This window comes from Tachypleus tridentatus, chromosome 12, assembly GCF_004210375.1.
Source record: "Tachypleus tridentatus isolate NWPU-2018 chromosome 12, ASM421037v1, whole genome shotgun sequence".
NCBI classification, from domain to species: domain Eukaryota; kingdom Metazoa; phylum Arthropoda; class Merostomata; order Xiphosura; family Limulidae; genus Tachypleus; species Tachypleus tridentatus.
Window position 1 is genome coordinate 31,087,323 of NC_134836.1, and position 16,046 is coordinate 31,103,368.

Here is a 16,046-nt window from a genome sequence, read left to right on the forward strand (position 1 = left end):
AATTATTTTCATTTTCCTTTAAATTAGTTGTTGGTAGAACTAGTGAGCCAAAAAGGTTTTTGGTAAAATAACAATGGTTTTAACCTCAGATGAAGTTGTCAATTTTAATTAGAAATAACAAACAAATAGATTTGTACAAGCTGTTCATACAATCAGAATACCAACAACTAATTCTCAAACAAGTTCTCCACAGTTAAAGATCATGACCTTGTCAGATGGCTTCCCAGATTTACTTCCAAGGGACTAAAAAAAAAAGACAAATATTAAGGTTTTGACCATCTGAATATCACTCTGTTACGTGTAAAATCTCAAACTCCACACTTTTTAACATTTATGAATGACAAAATCAGGTATTTTTACTGTTATTGACATCTTCATTAAAGAAACTAAACATTATCCACTAAAGCACTTTTAATCAAATTACATCAACAACTAATAAGACTTTTTTTTAATATATCAAGTTTAAAGGCACAAACTTTGATATCTGGAAGGTTTTATGTCAACAAGTAACCCAAGGACACATTTTATCTTCACAAAGAGATACTAAGTTCAGTTATATGTCATTGTATCCTTGTTAAAAGTAACTCATGGATAAGAAAGTTGCAATATATCACGTTAAATCTAAATTTGTTCAACAGCTTTCTAATTACTTCATAACTTCATTAAATGACATTTCTCAAAAGCAACTTTTAACTTCACACCAACCATGTGAGTAACATTATTATTAATTTTGTAACTTTATTTTGGTGATTATTTAAACCTTACAACCAACTGCATGGGTAACATTTTAAATTTTATACTTCTGTTTCAGTGATAATAAAATAGTTTACCCAAATTGTTGTTGTTAGGTTTTAATATTCTTCTAAGTTTACAATGTAGTTTTAAAGTTAAAAACCTCCTATAACATAATTTTATTAAAACCAAAAAAACGATATGTAAATTGATGTTTTTATCTGTATGTAAATTTTCTAATTTACCTCTATTCTCTTTACCACTTCCATACCACTGATAACTTGTCCAAACACAACATGCTTTCCATCAAGCCTGCAATACAAAGAGTACTCCAGTCACTGACTTAACACAGTATTATCCATCTGACTTTTAGTAAAAATCTCAAAATTTCATATTATTATTATTAATCAAAGATGTGTTGTATTTGGTTACTTTCCAATTTTAAGATATAAGCAGTGCTTAGAACAAGAAGTCTGCAAGTGGACATGGGTATGAAAATGTTAAATGAGGACTGAATCAATTTGTACACTACTGTTTTATAGATTGCATAATATCATTTGTTTTGGATTCTGTTTAATGTGGTCCAGAGCTGATAGTAGTTCCTTTCTTTAAATTATGCAGTTATAACAAACTAACACGGATGGCACTGCTTTTGTTTACATGCAACACTAGGACACCTTCAAAAAGTATTATTTATTTTTATATTAATGTACATTTATTTTTGTTGCTGTTCAATGTAGATCAAGATATTTTTTAAATGAAAGTTAACATTTCCTAAATTTAAAATGTGTTTCCCATAACACCTCCACTGACACTATAGTTATTTCTCAATCTTGAGAATTTCCACTCTTTGCCCATCTATGCACAGAAAACATTTGTTCTACTCTTTATACCCCACTTGACTGGCTAAGGCAAATTAAATTTCCAAATTCTTCTGTTAACTTCAATATGCCCTCTATCTAGGCATTGTATAAAAGGACCTCATCCTGATAATGTAATCACTTTCTTCAGGACATAAACTGATTTCTGGTGGGGAGGTAGAGCATGAGAGTGTCATAAGAGTTAAGAATTATTGGAATAACATTTTCACTTCTGGAAAATGTTAACTTTCAAAATATATTCTGTAGCTAGAATCTCACATTGAGAAGATGGAAAGGCTGTTACTAGCATGATCCATACAAAATACATCTGTATAAAACAGCGTACAAACTGATACAAGAGTAGGGAAACCACACTACATGCAGAACAGATATGCTCTTCACCCGGACCTACTTCCTATATTAAAGGCAGAATATAATAAATAATTGTAAGTTTAAGATAGTCCCAACCAGATAGCCAAACCTCTACAACTTAGGGTTGGAATTAAGGGGTCATGGTACCTATATCCCAACATTGTTGGCTAGGGCTATTGGACTGCAATGTCATATATATATATATATATATATACACACACACACACACACACACACACACACACACACTTATACTTCTATTGTTCGGATCCCAACCTGTAGCCATAGAGTGATGCACTTCACACCACCAGAATCAGAGCAAGGAAGCAACACCTAGGTAGACAAACTTTCTCCTCCATCTAAAAAAGTTCAAAAGACAACCCTTCAGGCTAAAATGACAGGAATGTGAATGCCATACATACTGGAAACTATGCAATAGGTAAATCAAGTTTCGTACATTTTTAAAGGCAACCCAATCCTTATTTATTCAACCTAAAGATTATTTATAAGTGGCAGGCAATAATAAAGTAATATCAACCTGTAGGTACCTAGGTGGTCTTATGGAACATCCCACAGGGTGGTTAAATACCATCAGAAGAGGATACTGCCATATCATGTAAGTAATGATATAGTAAAGTATTAGGTGTAGTCCACATACCAGCCCACACAGTGTCTTTTAGAGGGCAGTTCAACTTTGTGGCTATTGAAATAGAAATATGATGAATCTTGTGAGATGTGATGCAAAAGATTTCTCTCCTGAAATGATAATCCATTACAGGTCATGTGAATCAATTTATGCATCTCGTAAGGGTAATGGGAGGCATGTCATGGGAAATAGCAGGATCTCAATGAATGAAAAAACAGTTTCTAGTACCTTGAAAGGAGTTAGTATGAGCCACACAACAACTGTGAGCCCTGATATGACTGACATAACAAATGATTGGGATAAAAGAGGTCATAAAGACAAGAAATGGCTGGCAAATGGATTGATGAGAAGGATCTTTCCACTTTTTTGGCTGCTAGTCTTGGGAAAAAAAGATCTATCAGGATAGAAGAGGATAAATGTGGAATAATACAGAGTCCTATGTATATGAGTTACAAACAACTCTGACTGATGATGTCCACAAGCCAACAATAACAAAAAATAAAATTTAAAAGAGAAGTGAAATAAAGAATGGTTAGTTAAAGGCTTAAAAGGAGGATGTGCCAACATGTAAAATAACTTTAAAACTCCAAAAACAAAAGTTTTGTTGGAGCCAAATAACACGAAAGGATATAATGATGGGTGCACAGGCCAAAGGAATTCATGAGGCGAAAAGGCTCAAACAACTCTGCAAATGACAAAGTGCTGATGTAAGAAAAAAAATGGAAGAGCCCAGAACTGTAGCATTCCACCCTTGTGAACAAACCAGAGAAACCTCTGAGAAGATTCTGCTTTGAGAATATAGAGATAAGTGTCAGTAACATTGAATCTGGTTATCCAGAGCCCTGGTACAAAGTGGTAATGTAGGGTAAGAAAATATTCCATATATCTCTTGTCTTCTTGGGTTCCATAAATAAATGGTAATAAAATTCCAGAAGAATAGGATCGACCATTTCTACTGTACTTTGACTAATAACTCTCTTATGGTCTGGTAATGAAGCTCTATTCAACATGCATCTGTTGAAAGTGAAAATAAAACACGTTTAGCAGACAATGGTGGAGGTGATATAAATTAAATGACCAACCCTAAAGTCAAAATTTGAAGTACCCATGCATCCACAGTGAAAGAAATCCAAACATTAAGAAAGTGATGTAATCGTGCACCCACTGCTTACTTACCTCCGGAACAGTTAAAAACACTATAGTTGTTGTTCTGTCTGAGTTGAAGATCCTTGAGAATACAAATGGACCCTATTATGGGAACCAATAGACCTAGGAAATGAAGGAGGAAATTAAAATATTCCTTAATATTCCTGTGAGCCAATATTCCTTAATTAGAGCCAGAAAGATAAGAAGCCAAGAATGATAAAGACAAAAGGAAATGGGTAATATCAATTTCGAACTCAAACATATCTGGAGCTCCAGAAAATAACAAAGAAAGGAGAAAAAGAGCTATCCATAATTTCTTGAAGGAAGAGGGTGGTAAAATAACTTTTACTAACAAATTGTCTCTACCCAATAAATTCCAACAACAAACCAGCCAGAAGATCAAAGGAAGAACAGAAAAAGACAATCTTACAAAAGCAGAAGCCAATAAAATCCTCAAGATGCTGATGGGAACACTGGTAACCTTCCAATAAAAGTTGGATAAATATCTCAGGACATTCATAATCATAAGATGAATATGAGAGAATTGTGATCCATTTTAAGTGATCAAGTGTTCCAATCTAGACCCCTCACAGATCCAATAGTAGGTCCCATCCACTGAAAATTTAAATAGGCTTTTTCCTGGCAGTGATAAACCAAAGTATGCTGATCTGATAAACATGGGGACAAGGCACCACTATCCTGTTATTTAACTGAGTGGCACATCTCCCAGCATTAAAAAAGCAATATAAGGAGAAGAAGGAAAACCCAGTAGTCACTTTCCATTCTTTCCACTGACAAGAAAGAAATAGTCAAATGCAATAAGAGAGATCTCCAAAGCCTTAACAACTATTAACCAACTGAAGAAAATGAGAGGCTGCTTAAAATGATCCTCTCTTGAGGCTGACCTAGTAAAGGAAGGAGTTGAAAAAATTGAGTCTAAATTCTTACCATTCATTCCTGTGTCACTTGTAAAAGCCACCTTAGAACCTCATGAAGAGACACCCTCAGTCCATATATATGCCTCCATCTTGCTACAAATCATATCATGGACAGCCTTGACTGAGAGTGAGCCTTCCTCTGCTTGTTGGCAAGCACCCAGTAGAAGAGATGGAAGAGAAGAGGTTTGGTTAATCATTGTAGTAAAAGCATTAACTCAGGAATTCATACCCATTAATAATTTTTTTAATTATTAAATAACGTATAATTGTAAGCAAAAAAATAAATAATGGAATCACCAATCTTGTTCAAATGCAAAATGTAAATAGTAAATAAACACAATGCTTCTGTTGAAAAAAAAACCTGTGTTGAATGCTTCATCAAATAAAAGTGATTACAATATTGAGATGAGATGCTTATACATGCAGTGCCAAGCCAAAGGGAACATTGAAGTTGATTAAGAAATTTGCCTAAAGTGTACAAGAAATCAATCTCAATCTATATATAGGCAAAGAGTGGAAAACCTGGAGACCAAGAAACAGCTACTGTGTCAGCAGATGGCAAGTTTTGAAAACTGTTCTTTCTTTTTAAATTGAACCGTTGCTTATAAAGTAAATAAATTTAAATATTAAAATCAAAGTTTCAAATAAAACAATCTAAGAGCTGACATTAACTTACCACTCAGTCTTTTCTGTCGTGATGAAGAACTGAGAACCATTAGAGTTAGGTCCTGAGTTAGCCATTGATAGTATACCTGTATCACCAAATGTTGAAGTAAACACAACTGTATATCACATCATAATATACTGTAAAAATATGATCATTTATGTATAATACTGTAATACAAAACTATCACATTAACCTCTCACTGTTATCTGGGAAATTTTCGAAACAAACTCTTCACAGCTGACTATCTGGGAAAACTTGTAAAATCAGTACCCAAACTTCTAATTAAATAAAGTCATTGAAATCAACATACATATCTAGCTGCTACCTTGTGAAATATCCTCCTACCTAAAATCAATGCTCCTACCTGGTCCTGTATGTTTTAGTGTAAAGTTCTCATCCTCAAACTTGCGTCCATAGATGGATCTTCCTCCTGTTCCATTGTGATCTGTAAAATCTCCCCCTTGACACATCTAGTAATACTTGTTATGGAGAATGAAGCAGCAAGGAAGAAACTTGTTAAATCATTCTGGATTTGTCTATTTCCAATTATACACATAAAGTTATTTCTTTATTTAAAAATAATTCTTCTTAATTATTAAATAAACTGTTTTATGTGGATTACAACAGAAAATCTACTTTTTCTCTCTTGAAAAAGAAAGTTTCAGATGTTTTATATTTATCTCAGTTCATTGATCACTTGAAGTTTATATAATTACTGAGACATGAGAGTTAGATAGTGCTTCATACAAAAGTAATAACTAAGCAAAACTTTTGCAAGACAGATCATGAAATATTTTTTTCCCCCACAGACATTAACAGATTTATCAGTAATGAAGCTATCTTAAATCTAGGTAAGTCAAATGATATTTTAAAGATGCTTAGTTTGCAATAATTAGGAGGCACTACTTTTGTTATACCTTCTACAGTAATATTCACAATAATAAATGAAAAATAAAACTACAGATTTCAAAGGAAAATGTGTGAAAATAAAACATACTTCAGAAGGATACAAAGCCAGGAATGATTCGATGAAAGGAGCTTCCTTTAAAACCAAAACCTTTCTCATGCGTGCACAAGCAACGGAAGTTTTCTAGAAAAAAACTAAATTTTATATGAAGAAACAGTAAGCATACCATTCAACTAAAACCTTAATAGATTACAAAAAACATCCAGGGATGAGTAGATTTTAAAAGTTGGTTTTCCTCAGGGTCACTAACCTTTAAAATGTATTATAAATGGTAGGATCCAAGCTATACAATGAATTTAATTACTAATAACCAACGTTTTGTCATTTTGAGTAATTTTGTAATGCCTTAATTGAAAGCTGAATACTGTGATTTTTAACTTTCTAAGGTAACTTGATTTTTTATTGTTTCTTACACATTTTCCTTGTATCCAATGGTGAATTATTATTATTATGCTCTTTCTTTTAAAAGCTATAGAAATATTTTTCTACTCCAAGAAGACAGATAAGAATAATGAGCAAGCACAAGGAGAGTTGACTATAGTAGGCTGATAAGAAATCATTATTGATGATGTGATATTTGTGTGTTTTTGGTCAGGTTACATAACTGTTTCAATGAGGAAAAACATATCAATAAAAAAATCACAAATATATTAATACACATAAAATAGTTAAACTTAGTTAAATATACTAAATATAATCTTTTGTCAAAAACAAAAGAGAACTGAGTTTTGTATTTCTTTACCCATTTACATGTACAACATAATTTATTAATTTAAACAAATTCAACACTAAATCAGTTTTTGAAAATATCTTAATATCTGTTGATAACAAGCAGAACATGAAGAGAATATATACTTTCAAACATATTGTTCTCAGCCTGCTGACAGAGAAAACCATAACTGGACCAAGATATAGGCAAGTTGGGTGAATGTCTAGAGCTTTGCATCCTGACTTAGGAATGGAAAAAGTATAACTTTTTTAAGAATAATCAAGTTCAGTGGTCCTGCTTTGATAGAGTGTAAGTACTGAAATATGTAGATTATTTAACTTTTTTATTTAATGTTGCATCCATTATTCATTTTGCACTACAATATCTTAATGTTGGGTCCTCAAGTAATTATTAATGATGATATTCTCAATTTAGAATAATTTTTTTCATAAGCATGTGGACACATATCAGGTGGCCCTGCAGCTGGTGCTAGTTTCTTACTAGTTAGTTTTATGTTGGCCATAATAGAGTCACCTTGACTTTGGTCATGGTAATGCCTTTTATTTTGTGTTAGCTGTAGTCTGGCTTGTATATTCCTTCCAAAATGAGAAAATCAGTGAGTGGTCCAGAATAGATGATTCTAATAATTTCTAGAGAAGAAAATTTTAAAATGTTTCTAGTATATCTATCCATTGATATATGGAATAGACACAATCCTGAAATGTCATCCATATAGTTAAAACTATTTTCCCATGGTCTCCCATGTTTAACAACTCTCACTTCAGATATTACTGTGAAGTGAAATTCCCATTAAAGTGCTCATTATTGTTCACAAGCTTAAACAGACTCCAGGTAAGACTGGAACATTTCATTTATCAAGAGAAATATCATAAAAAAAAACAGTTATTGTGTAAAGACAACATTCTATTCACATAGAAGTTATGTATACCCATTTCAAAAAGACAAATAACAAAATCAAATCTATTTTCATACAGGAGTGTAAACAATGACAAATGTCAAAGAGTTATACAACCACAAACAAATTTTTAACCCAAACTTTTAATAAAAAATGGCCTACCTATCTTAGTGCTACATAGTGGATAAGGTTTAGTATTTTCATCTTCTTTATAACATTAAGAACAACAATGTGATGTATTTAGTTCATTATTGTTTAACTGGAGAAAAAAAAAACAGTAGTTCCATCTTAGTCACAAAGATAAATGACTTATCTTTTAATATAAGTTAAAACTTATATTAAAGTTTTAATAAACATCCATTTATTGTTTGTTGAATAAACAATATATAGTGACTAAATATATATAGTGTATACACTATACACTATGGTACAGTGTATATACCATAAAAAGTTTTTTATTTTTATTTTCCCTTTTCTTATTTTCATCTTTCGAAGCTCTACTCAAGTAAGTGGTTGAGTCTAACAATGCAAAATGTATTTCCAAAAAGGAAAGTCTATAGCAATGTGTCATAGATGGTACATTTATGAGTAAAAATAAAAACAATATATACACTGCTGGCCAAAATCTTAAGGCCAATGAACATAAAGAAAAAAATGCATTTTGCATTGTTAGACTCAACCACTTATTTGAGTAGAGCTTCGAAAGATGAAAATAAGAAAAGGGAAAATAAAAATAAAAAACTTTTTTAGCATTTAATAGGAAAAATGTGAACACTATGAAATCAGCCTAAAAAACTAGCTGGTCAAAAGTTTAAGACCATACTGAAACGAAGCATTAATTGGTAAACAGGTAACAAAATTTAGTCATTTGTGTTCAAGCATTATTGTTGTCTATATCTCCCACTCACATCTCCTGTGTTATATTTGGTAAAAACATGGCAAAGGCTAAAAAGCTGACAGAGTTTGAACATGGCAGAATTGTCAAGGTGCAAAAGCAAGATCTCTCTCAACGTGCCATCGCTGGTGAGATTGGCCACAGTAAAACTGCTGTTGTAAACTTCTTAAAAGACCCTGAGGGATATGGAACAAGAATTTCAAGTGGTCAGCCCAAAACAATTTCACCGGTGTTCAGCAGGAGGATTTGACAGGTTGTCTAGCAAGACACCAGCCGACTGTCAAACCAGATTAAGGCCCTTACAGATGCAGAATGCAGCTCAAGAACAATAAGACGTCATCTATGACAGAAAATCTTTAAAAACCGTAAACGTCTTCAAAGGCCACACCTCTTTCCACACCACGAACAGTTCAGTTAAACTATGCTGAGAAGCACCAAACATTGGATGCAGAAAAGTGGAAAAAGATTTTGTTCTCTGACAAGAAAAAATTTAACTTGGATGGTCCAGATGGCTTCCAATGTTACTGGCACAATAAGGATATCCCACTGGAGACATTTTCTACTCGACACAGTAAAGGAAGTTCTATCATGATCTGGGGTGCTTTCTCCTTCCATGGAACAATGGAGCTTCAGGTTATACAGGGCCATCAAACAGCAGCTGCCTACACTGGCATGTTGAGAGAGCATCATTATTCACTGAAGGTCCTCATTTGTGTGGAAATTACTGGATCTTTCAGTAGGACAACACTGCAATCCACAGTGCCCGCAGGACAATGGGCTTTTTCTTGGCGAATAACACGATTCTTTTGGACCATTCAGCATGTTCGCCCGAACTGAACCTCACTGAATATGTTTGGGGGTGGATGGCAAGGAAAGTCTATAGCAATGGACGTCAATTCCAAACAGTGCATGATCTTCGTGACACCATCTTCACCATTTGGAATGACATTCTAGCCAATCTTCTGCAAACACTTATATTGACCCTGCCAAAGCAAATGTTTGAAGTTATTCGCATTGATGGCCATGCAACTCACTACTGAGACCTCTTGTTGGGCATTTCCTATCCTGTTTAGGACTTCTTTTTGGTATGGTCTTAAACTTTTGACCAGCTAGTATCTAGGCTTATTTCATAGAGTTCACATTTTCCCTATTAAATGCTAAAAAAGGTTTTTTTTCCTTTTCTTATTTTCATCTTTTGAAGCTCTACTCAAATAAGTGGTTGAGTCTAACAATGCAAAATGCATATTTTTTCTGTATGTTCATTGGCCTTAAGATTTTGGCCAGCAGTGTATATACCATAATAACATGCACATAAGCATATAAAAAATCAAACAGTGATGTAAGTATGCCCTCATTATTGCAGGAGGGCCCAATTTAAAAAGGCCTGACAAAGGTAAAAATTGCCAAGAAAGGGAATAAACATAGGGACCTAATTACTTTTCATGCAGGGAGTAGCATCTTTTCTAGATATACCACTTATCCAAAACGTTATGTGCATATATATCTAATATACATCTTAGGTTACAAAGAAAACTTAAATATATTGTTTTGAATAAATATACATTTTTAGTTATTCAGGCATAAAAGAAATTATGAAACATAAGTGTACATAAGAATCAGTAATGATCCAAGCTGTTAAACTGTATCCAAAAATAATGGTTATTTGCCCACCAAAAATACTAAACTTACAATGTTTAACACCCTTATTACCTGCTGTACGAGGTACTATATCTTTCCTGAGAAGGATCCTTATCCTGCCAATTTCCTCTCCTCCTATCTTAATATCAAGATACACTTCTGGATTGCTTTTCATTTTCTTTTTCTGTGGTTCTTCTTCCTCCTATTCAATAACATTACATTTAATTAATAAATAGTTTGTTAGTAAAAATATTAAGCTACACTGTCTTGTCTAAGTAAAAATGTGACATGTTTCATACCTCAGCTTCTTTGGCAGGCCTTTTAAGGCCTTCCTTCTCCTGCTCTTCTAGTTCTAGAGTCTCACCAGCATGTTGCTTTAGCCATGCATCATCAGCCCAAACTGAATTCCAAAAAAATAATTTAAAAAATGAAATTAGTAAGCACCCTAAAATCAGTAAACCAGACATATAATAAGAGTAAAATTGATTATAATAAAATAGTATATGAAAATTAAGAAAACTGTTTGTAATTTGAAAGGTGTTTTTAAAAGACTGCATCTGTCTAAGTAGCTTTGAATACACTTTGAGCTGCTGATACAGATCATCACCTGGTCAAAATTTTCAAACTTTATTAGATAGGAATAGGACTGAGAGCAAAGCTATGAAAACTAGCTCGACAAGAGAAGTATTAGGATATTATTATAAGAAACTTGAAAAACTGCATATAAGAAATAAGGTATATGGTTATTCCACTGTACACAGGCATAGGATGGATCATTTTCATAACCAAAGCAGGAAAATTAGAAAATCGGTAATTTTCTTCATGGCAATTGTATATATTTATACAAATACAAAAGTATACCAATTTATACTATATTACTATAGTATTAGTATTTTATGGACAATTTTTTTAAATTAATCAGTCCTTACCTGCACGTGTTGAACCTTCCTTGATTTTCATTGGTTTAGCCAAATTAACTCTTATAGTTCTTCCAAAGAGCTCAGAATCATTCTGTTATGTGAATATTTCTTCATTAGTTAGGGTTTATCAATTGAGTGAAAGTTCTCATCATAAATGAAAATTTCAAAATTAACTACACATTCTGCAACATCAAAATGTGTTAGTCAAAGAAGAGTTTATCTATTCTTTTATGACATACAGCCTCAAATTGAAAATCCTTATCAGAAAAGAAATGTCAACATTTATTGCACACTTTTCTCTCCTACATTGTGTTTGATATTTAAGCACAGAATTAACCAGCAAGTCAATAAAAATATACGTATGATGATGTATAATCACTGCATACGACAACATCTTCCACATTTTTAGTCATCATATTTGATGTTTTTTCTTTATGTGAAACCAAACCTACTTCTTACAGGTTAAGGAGACAACTTTTAAAAACAAAATTGCCATGTATACCAAGATAAATGATAAACAATAACAAGAAACACTTCAAGAACATACTAACACATTTCCTGATTAAAAAAACCCTACAGTTTAAGGTGTCTTTCAAAACTACTAATTACTACTTTTAAGAATGCAGAAATACTTTAGTTAACTGTTCAGTCTCCATACAAATCAAAAACAAAACTTACCATGTTGTCAATAGCAGCAGCTGCATCCTGAAATCAAATTAAAAAAAAAACAAAAAAACTTTGTTTCATCAATTTAAAACAAGTAACAAACAACAAGAACCAACAAACAACAATGAAAAATAAAGAATCAAGCTTTAAACTCATTCTTTAAGATAAACATATGCATAAACATTTAGGATAAATATTTTTCTTAATAACGATGCAGTCAAAATAAAATTCTAAACTTTTCATGTAACTTTAAATAAAACTAATTATAATTTTCAAAACTCTATGAATTATACAAATTATATCAAACCTGTTTCATGATTTATACTTATAAAAAGAGGCAATAATCATAGTAAAAACGTAAAAACTGACTTGTATCTTAAAAAGAGTAAATTATACTAAATGAAGAATTTTTCTAAAGTTATAATTTTCCTGTAATAAAAATATATCTCCAATACATACCTCTTTTCACATGAGTAGTAAATAACTATTCTCATTCAATGCTGCCCTCTATGCACAAAAAGGTTTTTTTTGCATGCCACAAGCATTGAGTTCCCACATACCTTACAGTCGACTGATTAAAATGTATTTTATAAGCAAATCTTTCACCAATACATTCTCCTGATGCATGTGACTTCCTCTATTCAATTCTATCAAACTATCATTTCAAATTTTGGCAGAAAGTGGAAACACTGGTTTTCAGTGAAGAAGAAGGATGGAAAGTATGAGAGGAAGTACCTCTTGGAAAGATTTTTTCAGTTTTGAAAAATTACAACTTCCAATTTAGTACATTACCTCAGCTGACATACATAGCCAAAATCCCACATTGAATAGGTGGAGGGACTGGTGCAAGGAAAAGAAAGAAGCATTCTTTGAAAAGTGTCCAAGGGATACCCACAAAGGATTAGATCTTTACAGTAAAGGAGCAAACATGGGAGACCACACCACTTCTATACCATACATACTCTTTGTCCACTGTGGAAAGAGGTGTCATAGGCATGAGCAGAAATTGGGAGGGGCACATCCAAAAGAGAGAGAACAATTGGCTGGATCCAAATCACATGGTACTGGAATCTCAACCTCCAAGAGGATATCAACAGGCAGTAGTAAAAGTATGTGCCTCTAGGTAAAGAATTATTAGGGCACAACAAAGGGAACACAGCTAGCCAAATGCACACAAAAACCAGGTCACTGGGAACAGACACTCATGCAGGAGCAGTATGAGGACAATACTGCTGGCAAGTCAACAACAATCTGAAACCAAGACCACTTGTAACTGACATCCCAATCTGTCCTTCAGGAAGAAAGGTCCACCTTTCATAAGTGTTTGGGTTATAGGATTTTTTATCATTTTGTATTAAGACATCTATATGGAGATACAAAAGAGGATCATACCAGTAACTAGTCAACTACAATTCAAAACCCAGCCATTTGGTGAGGGATGGAACAGAGGTTCATACCATCTTAACCTCGAGTTCCTCAGAACAGAGAATCTTGTACTCCCCTGATCTATGAGTGGGACACAAGGTAGCAAAGTGAGAAATTAACTGATGGATCCAGGAACCTATGTTACAGTATTGTAAAGACATTCTTGGTATAATAAAATTACCAAGGGATAATATAAGAGGAAGGAACCATATTAATCAGCAAGTATCTTCATAATAACCCACAACACAGATGGAGGAACAAGAGTGTAAATGAGTGAGAAAATAGAGACATCCATAATAAATGTGAGAGGACTTACATTGATTGATTCAGCTCTAAATCCAAAACCCAGCCACTGAGAACCAACCTCCATGTGAGAGTAAGATGAGGGATCCAAATAAAATGGGAAAACTGCAATTTTGACATGTTATTCCAATTATATATGGTGGAAGACATTTTGTCATGTATACCAAAAGAACATCAACTATCTCTCAACTGAATGGTCATATATTATATAATTTACCATTATCACATTTAGGAGAATTCCCACATGGTTCACCACCTCAACAGCTTCAAACTAGGAGAGAGTAAGAACTCCCAAACTGCATTAGAAGAAAAAGGAGGAAGAAACTGCTGTGGAGAATCCAGGGGAACAACAACACCTGAGACAGAACAATGTGTGACCATGAAAACCCTATTTTGAAAATCAAACCACATCTGATTAATTCAATCTAAGACATGGCAGGGATGAACAGCTATCTCCTTCTACTTTACCCATGAAGTTCAAGGGTGTGTAATGTCTGGAACAAGCATTTTAAGGAAGCAAACATAATGCAAAGACAAACCTACAAGTGATCTTGTACATTAAATAGCCATGCAAATTATAACTTTCAAGTCATCATGGGCTTACAGTGTGAATTCAACTAATTTAAGCATACATGGACAGATACCACTGACAGAAAAGTGGGATCCTTAAAGAAAAAATAGGAACATGTCCCTGGAAAATAATATATATATATAAAGGTATCTTAACAATCATTGTCTACCTGAATAGGGAAGGACAGCAGCAGATGGATAATGGCCCCCCTGATAAAAAAGAAAGAGAGAATGGGAGATAAATGTATAAGGTGTATTCCCAGTGCTTGATAGATGAAGTACTCTCAATGACCAAAAAGGTTGCATGGAAAAGAGAAGGTGCATGATCTCAGCAAAAACAATAGGAATAAAAATAAAAGAAATAAAAGACCAATCAATTCACAATCCAAAACCAATGGGCAAGAGAGGAAGAGAAAAACAAATTACAGACAAAGAAGCAGAGTAAATGTATGAACCATGGGAAATATATTCAATGGAAAGAAGTCTTGAAAATGATGAAGGAACCTACAGCATGTACTGGACAGATAATATCATCTGGATCTGACTAAGAGTGAAGGTAGAAAATGGCAAAAAAAGGAAAAAGTTAAAAAGAATATACCAAATTAGCCTAAAAATGTAGGTTAACTACATCAATCCATAACAAAAAGAACATACTGAGCTGAAACAACTGAAAAACCAGACTTGTGCCAGCCATGAAGCCAAAAACTAAAGTTATAAACTGGATATAATCCTGTCTGAATGTACTGACAGCCAGGGCATGTGGATGATGACCCAGAAACCAAAAACAAAAGACCTAAATTAAGAATCAATAAAAGATTCAAAACATTTGCATGGATGAATCTCCCACAGAAGGCAGAGACACCAAGAATTGGAGGATCAAGTGTAAAGTGCATGGGATTAAAAAGGGAGATACTCTGTCTGACACAAAGGAAACAAGATTGAATGTTCGCTTGGAGAGTAATAAGCCACTATCATTAAATAATCAGAATGAAACATGTTTAGTCAGATCTAGATAAGTAGAAGAATGTGAACTGGACTGGCAGAAGTTCCAGGGTGTTAAGGTAATAAGACTTTTCATCAGTAGACTATTGCCCTGAAGACTCTTACTGATCAAACTCCCCACCCTACCTTTGAAGATGAGTAACAGGGAGAAAAACAATCCAAAGGAGAGAAAAGAAGTGTTAAACCCAATATCATAGGGAAATGTTCAACCACCAAAGCATACTGTTGAAGAGAGAAGGATGAAAGTTAAGAAGAAAATCCAAAGGAACCCTTGCAAGAGACCATGGATCATGCGATACCTCCTGAAAGGTTCAGAAATGTTCTAGATCCAAAAGAAGAAGTGCTCCAATACAAACTAAATCCCCCAATGCATTAGAACCTTGCTAGCAATAAGATAGTAAACTGTAATGGTTTAAATGAAAGAAAACTCCATCAAATGCATTAGAGGAGAGAAATGAATGGTCCTGTCAGAGGGGGGAGTTTAAAAATATACTCCACAAAGAGACTAGAATGTGAGATATGGAACAGAATCACTTTATCCAATTACCTGAGTTGACTGTGGAAGAAGTACATGAGTATGTTAAGACTAACCCCATTTGCAAGGAGCTAACTCAAGCAAGCAATTCAATTAATGATGTTGGTAAGATCCTCCCAAATTTGGAACTCAGATAAAA

The 16,046-nt window shown here is 33.5% G+C and overlaps 1 protein-coding gene across 4 annotated transcripts in view; it reads right to left on the reverse strand.

The window, feature by feature from the left end:
• Positions 1–90: 90 nt before the first annotated feature.
• cyp33 (peptidylprolyl isomerase cyclophilin-33) overlaps positions 91–16,046 on the reverse strand; it is a 32,050-nt gene continuing 16,094 nt past the window's right edge. The window contains exons 4-13 of one of the 4 annotated variants that reach the window (XR_013019212.1): positions 12,085–12,111; positions 11,416–11,497; positions 10,786–10,886; positions 10,559–10,688; positions 6,372–6,451; positions 5,726–5,831; positions 5,371–5,446; positions 4,705–4,833; positions 978–1,044; positions 91–243 (exon numbers count right to left, since the gene is read on the reverse strand). Coding sequence is in view for 3 of the 4 variants with exons in the window: in XM_076473695.1 (XP_076329810.1) it covers positions 175–243; positions 978–1,044; positions 5,371–5,446; positions 5,726–5,831; positions 6,372–6,451; positions 10,559–10,688; positions 10,786–10,886; positions 11,416–11,497; positions 12,085–12,111 (738 nt within the window). In the remaining variant the exon portion in view is untranslated. The remainder of the gene's footprint in view (positions 244–977; positions 1,045–4,704; positions 4,834–5,370; positions 5,447–5,725; positions 5,832–6,371; positions 6,452–10,558; positions 10,689–10,785; positions 10,887–11,415; positions 11,498–12,084; positions 12,112–16,046) is intronic. The other 3 variants (XM_076473695.1, XM_076473697.1, XM_076473696.1) reach the window with 3 other exon arrangements.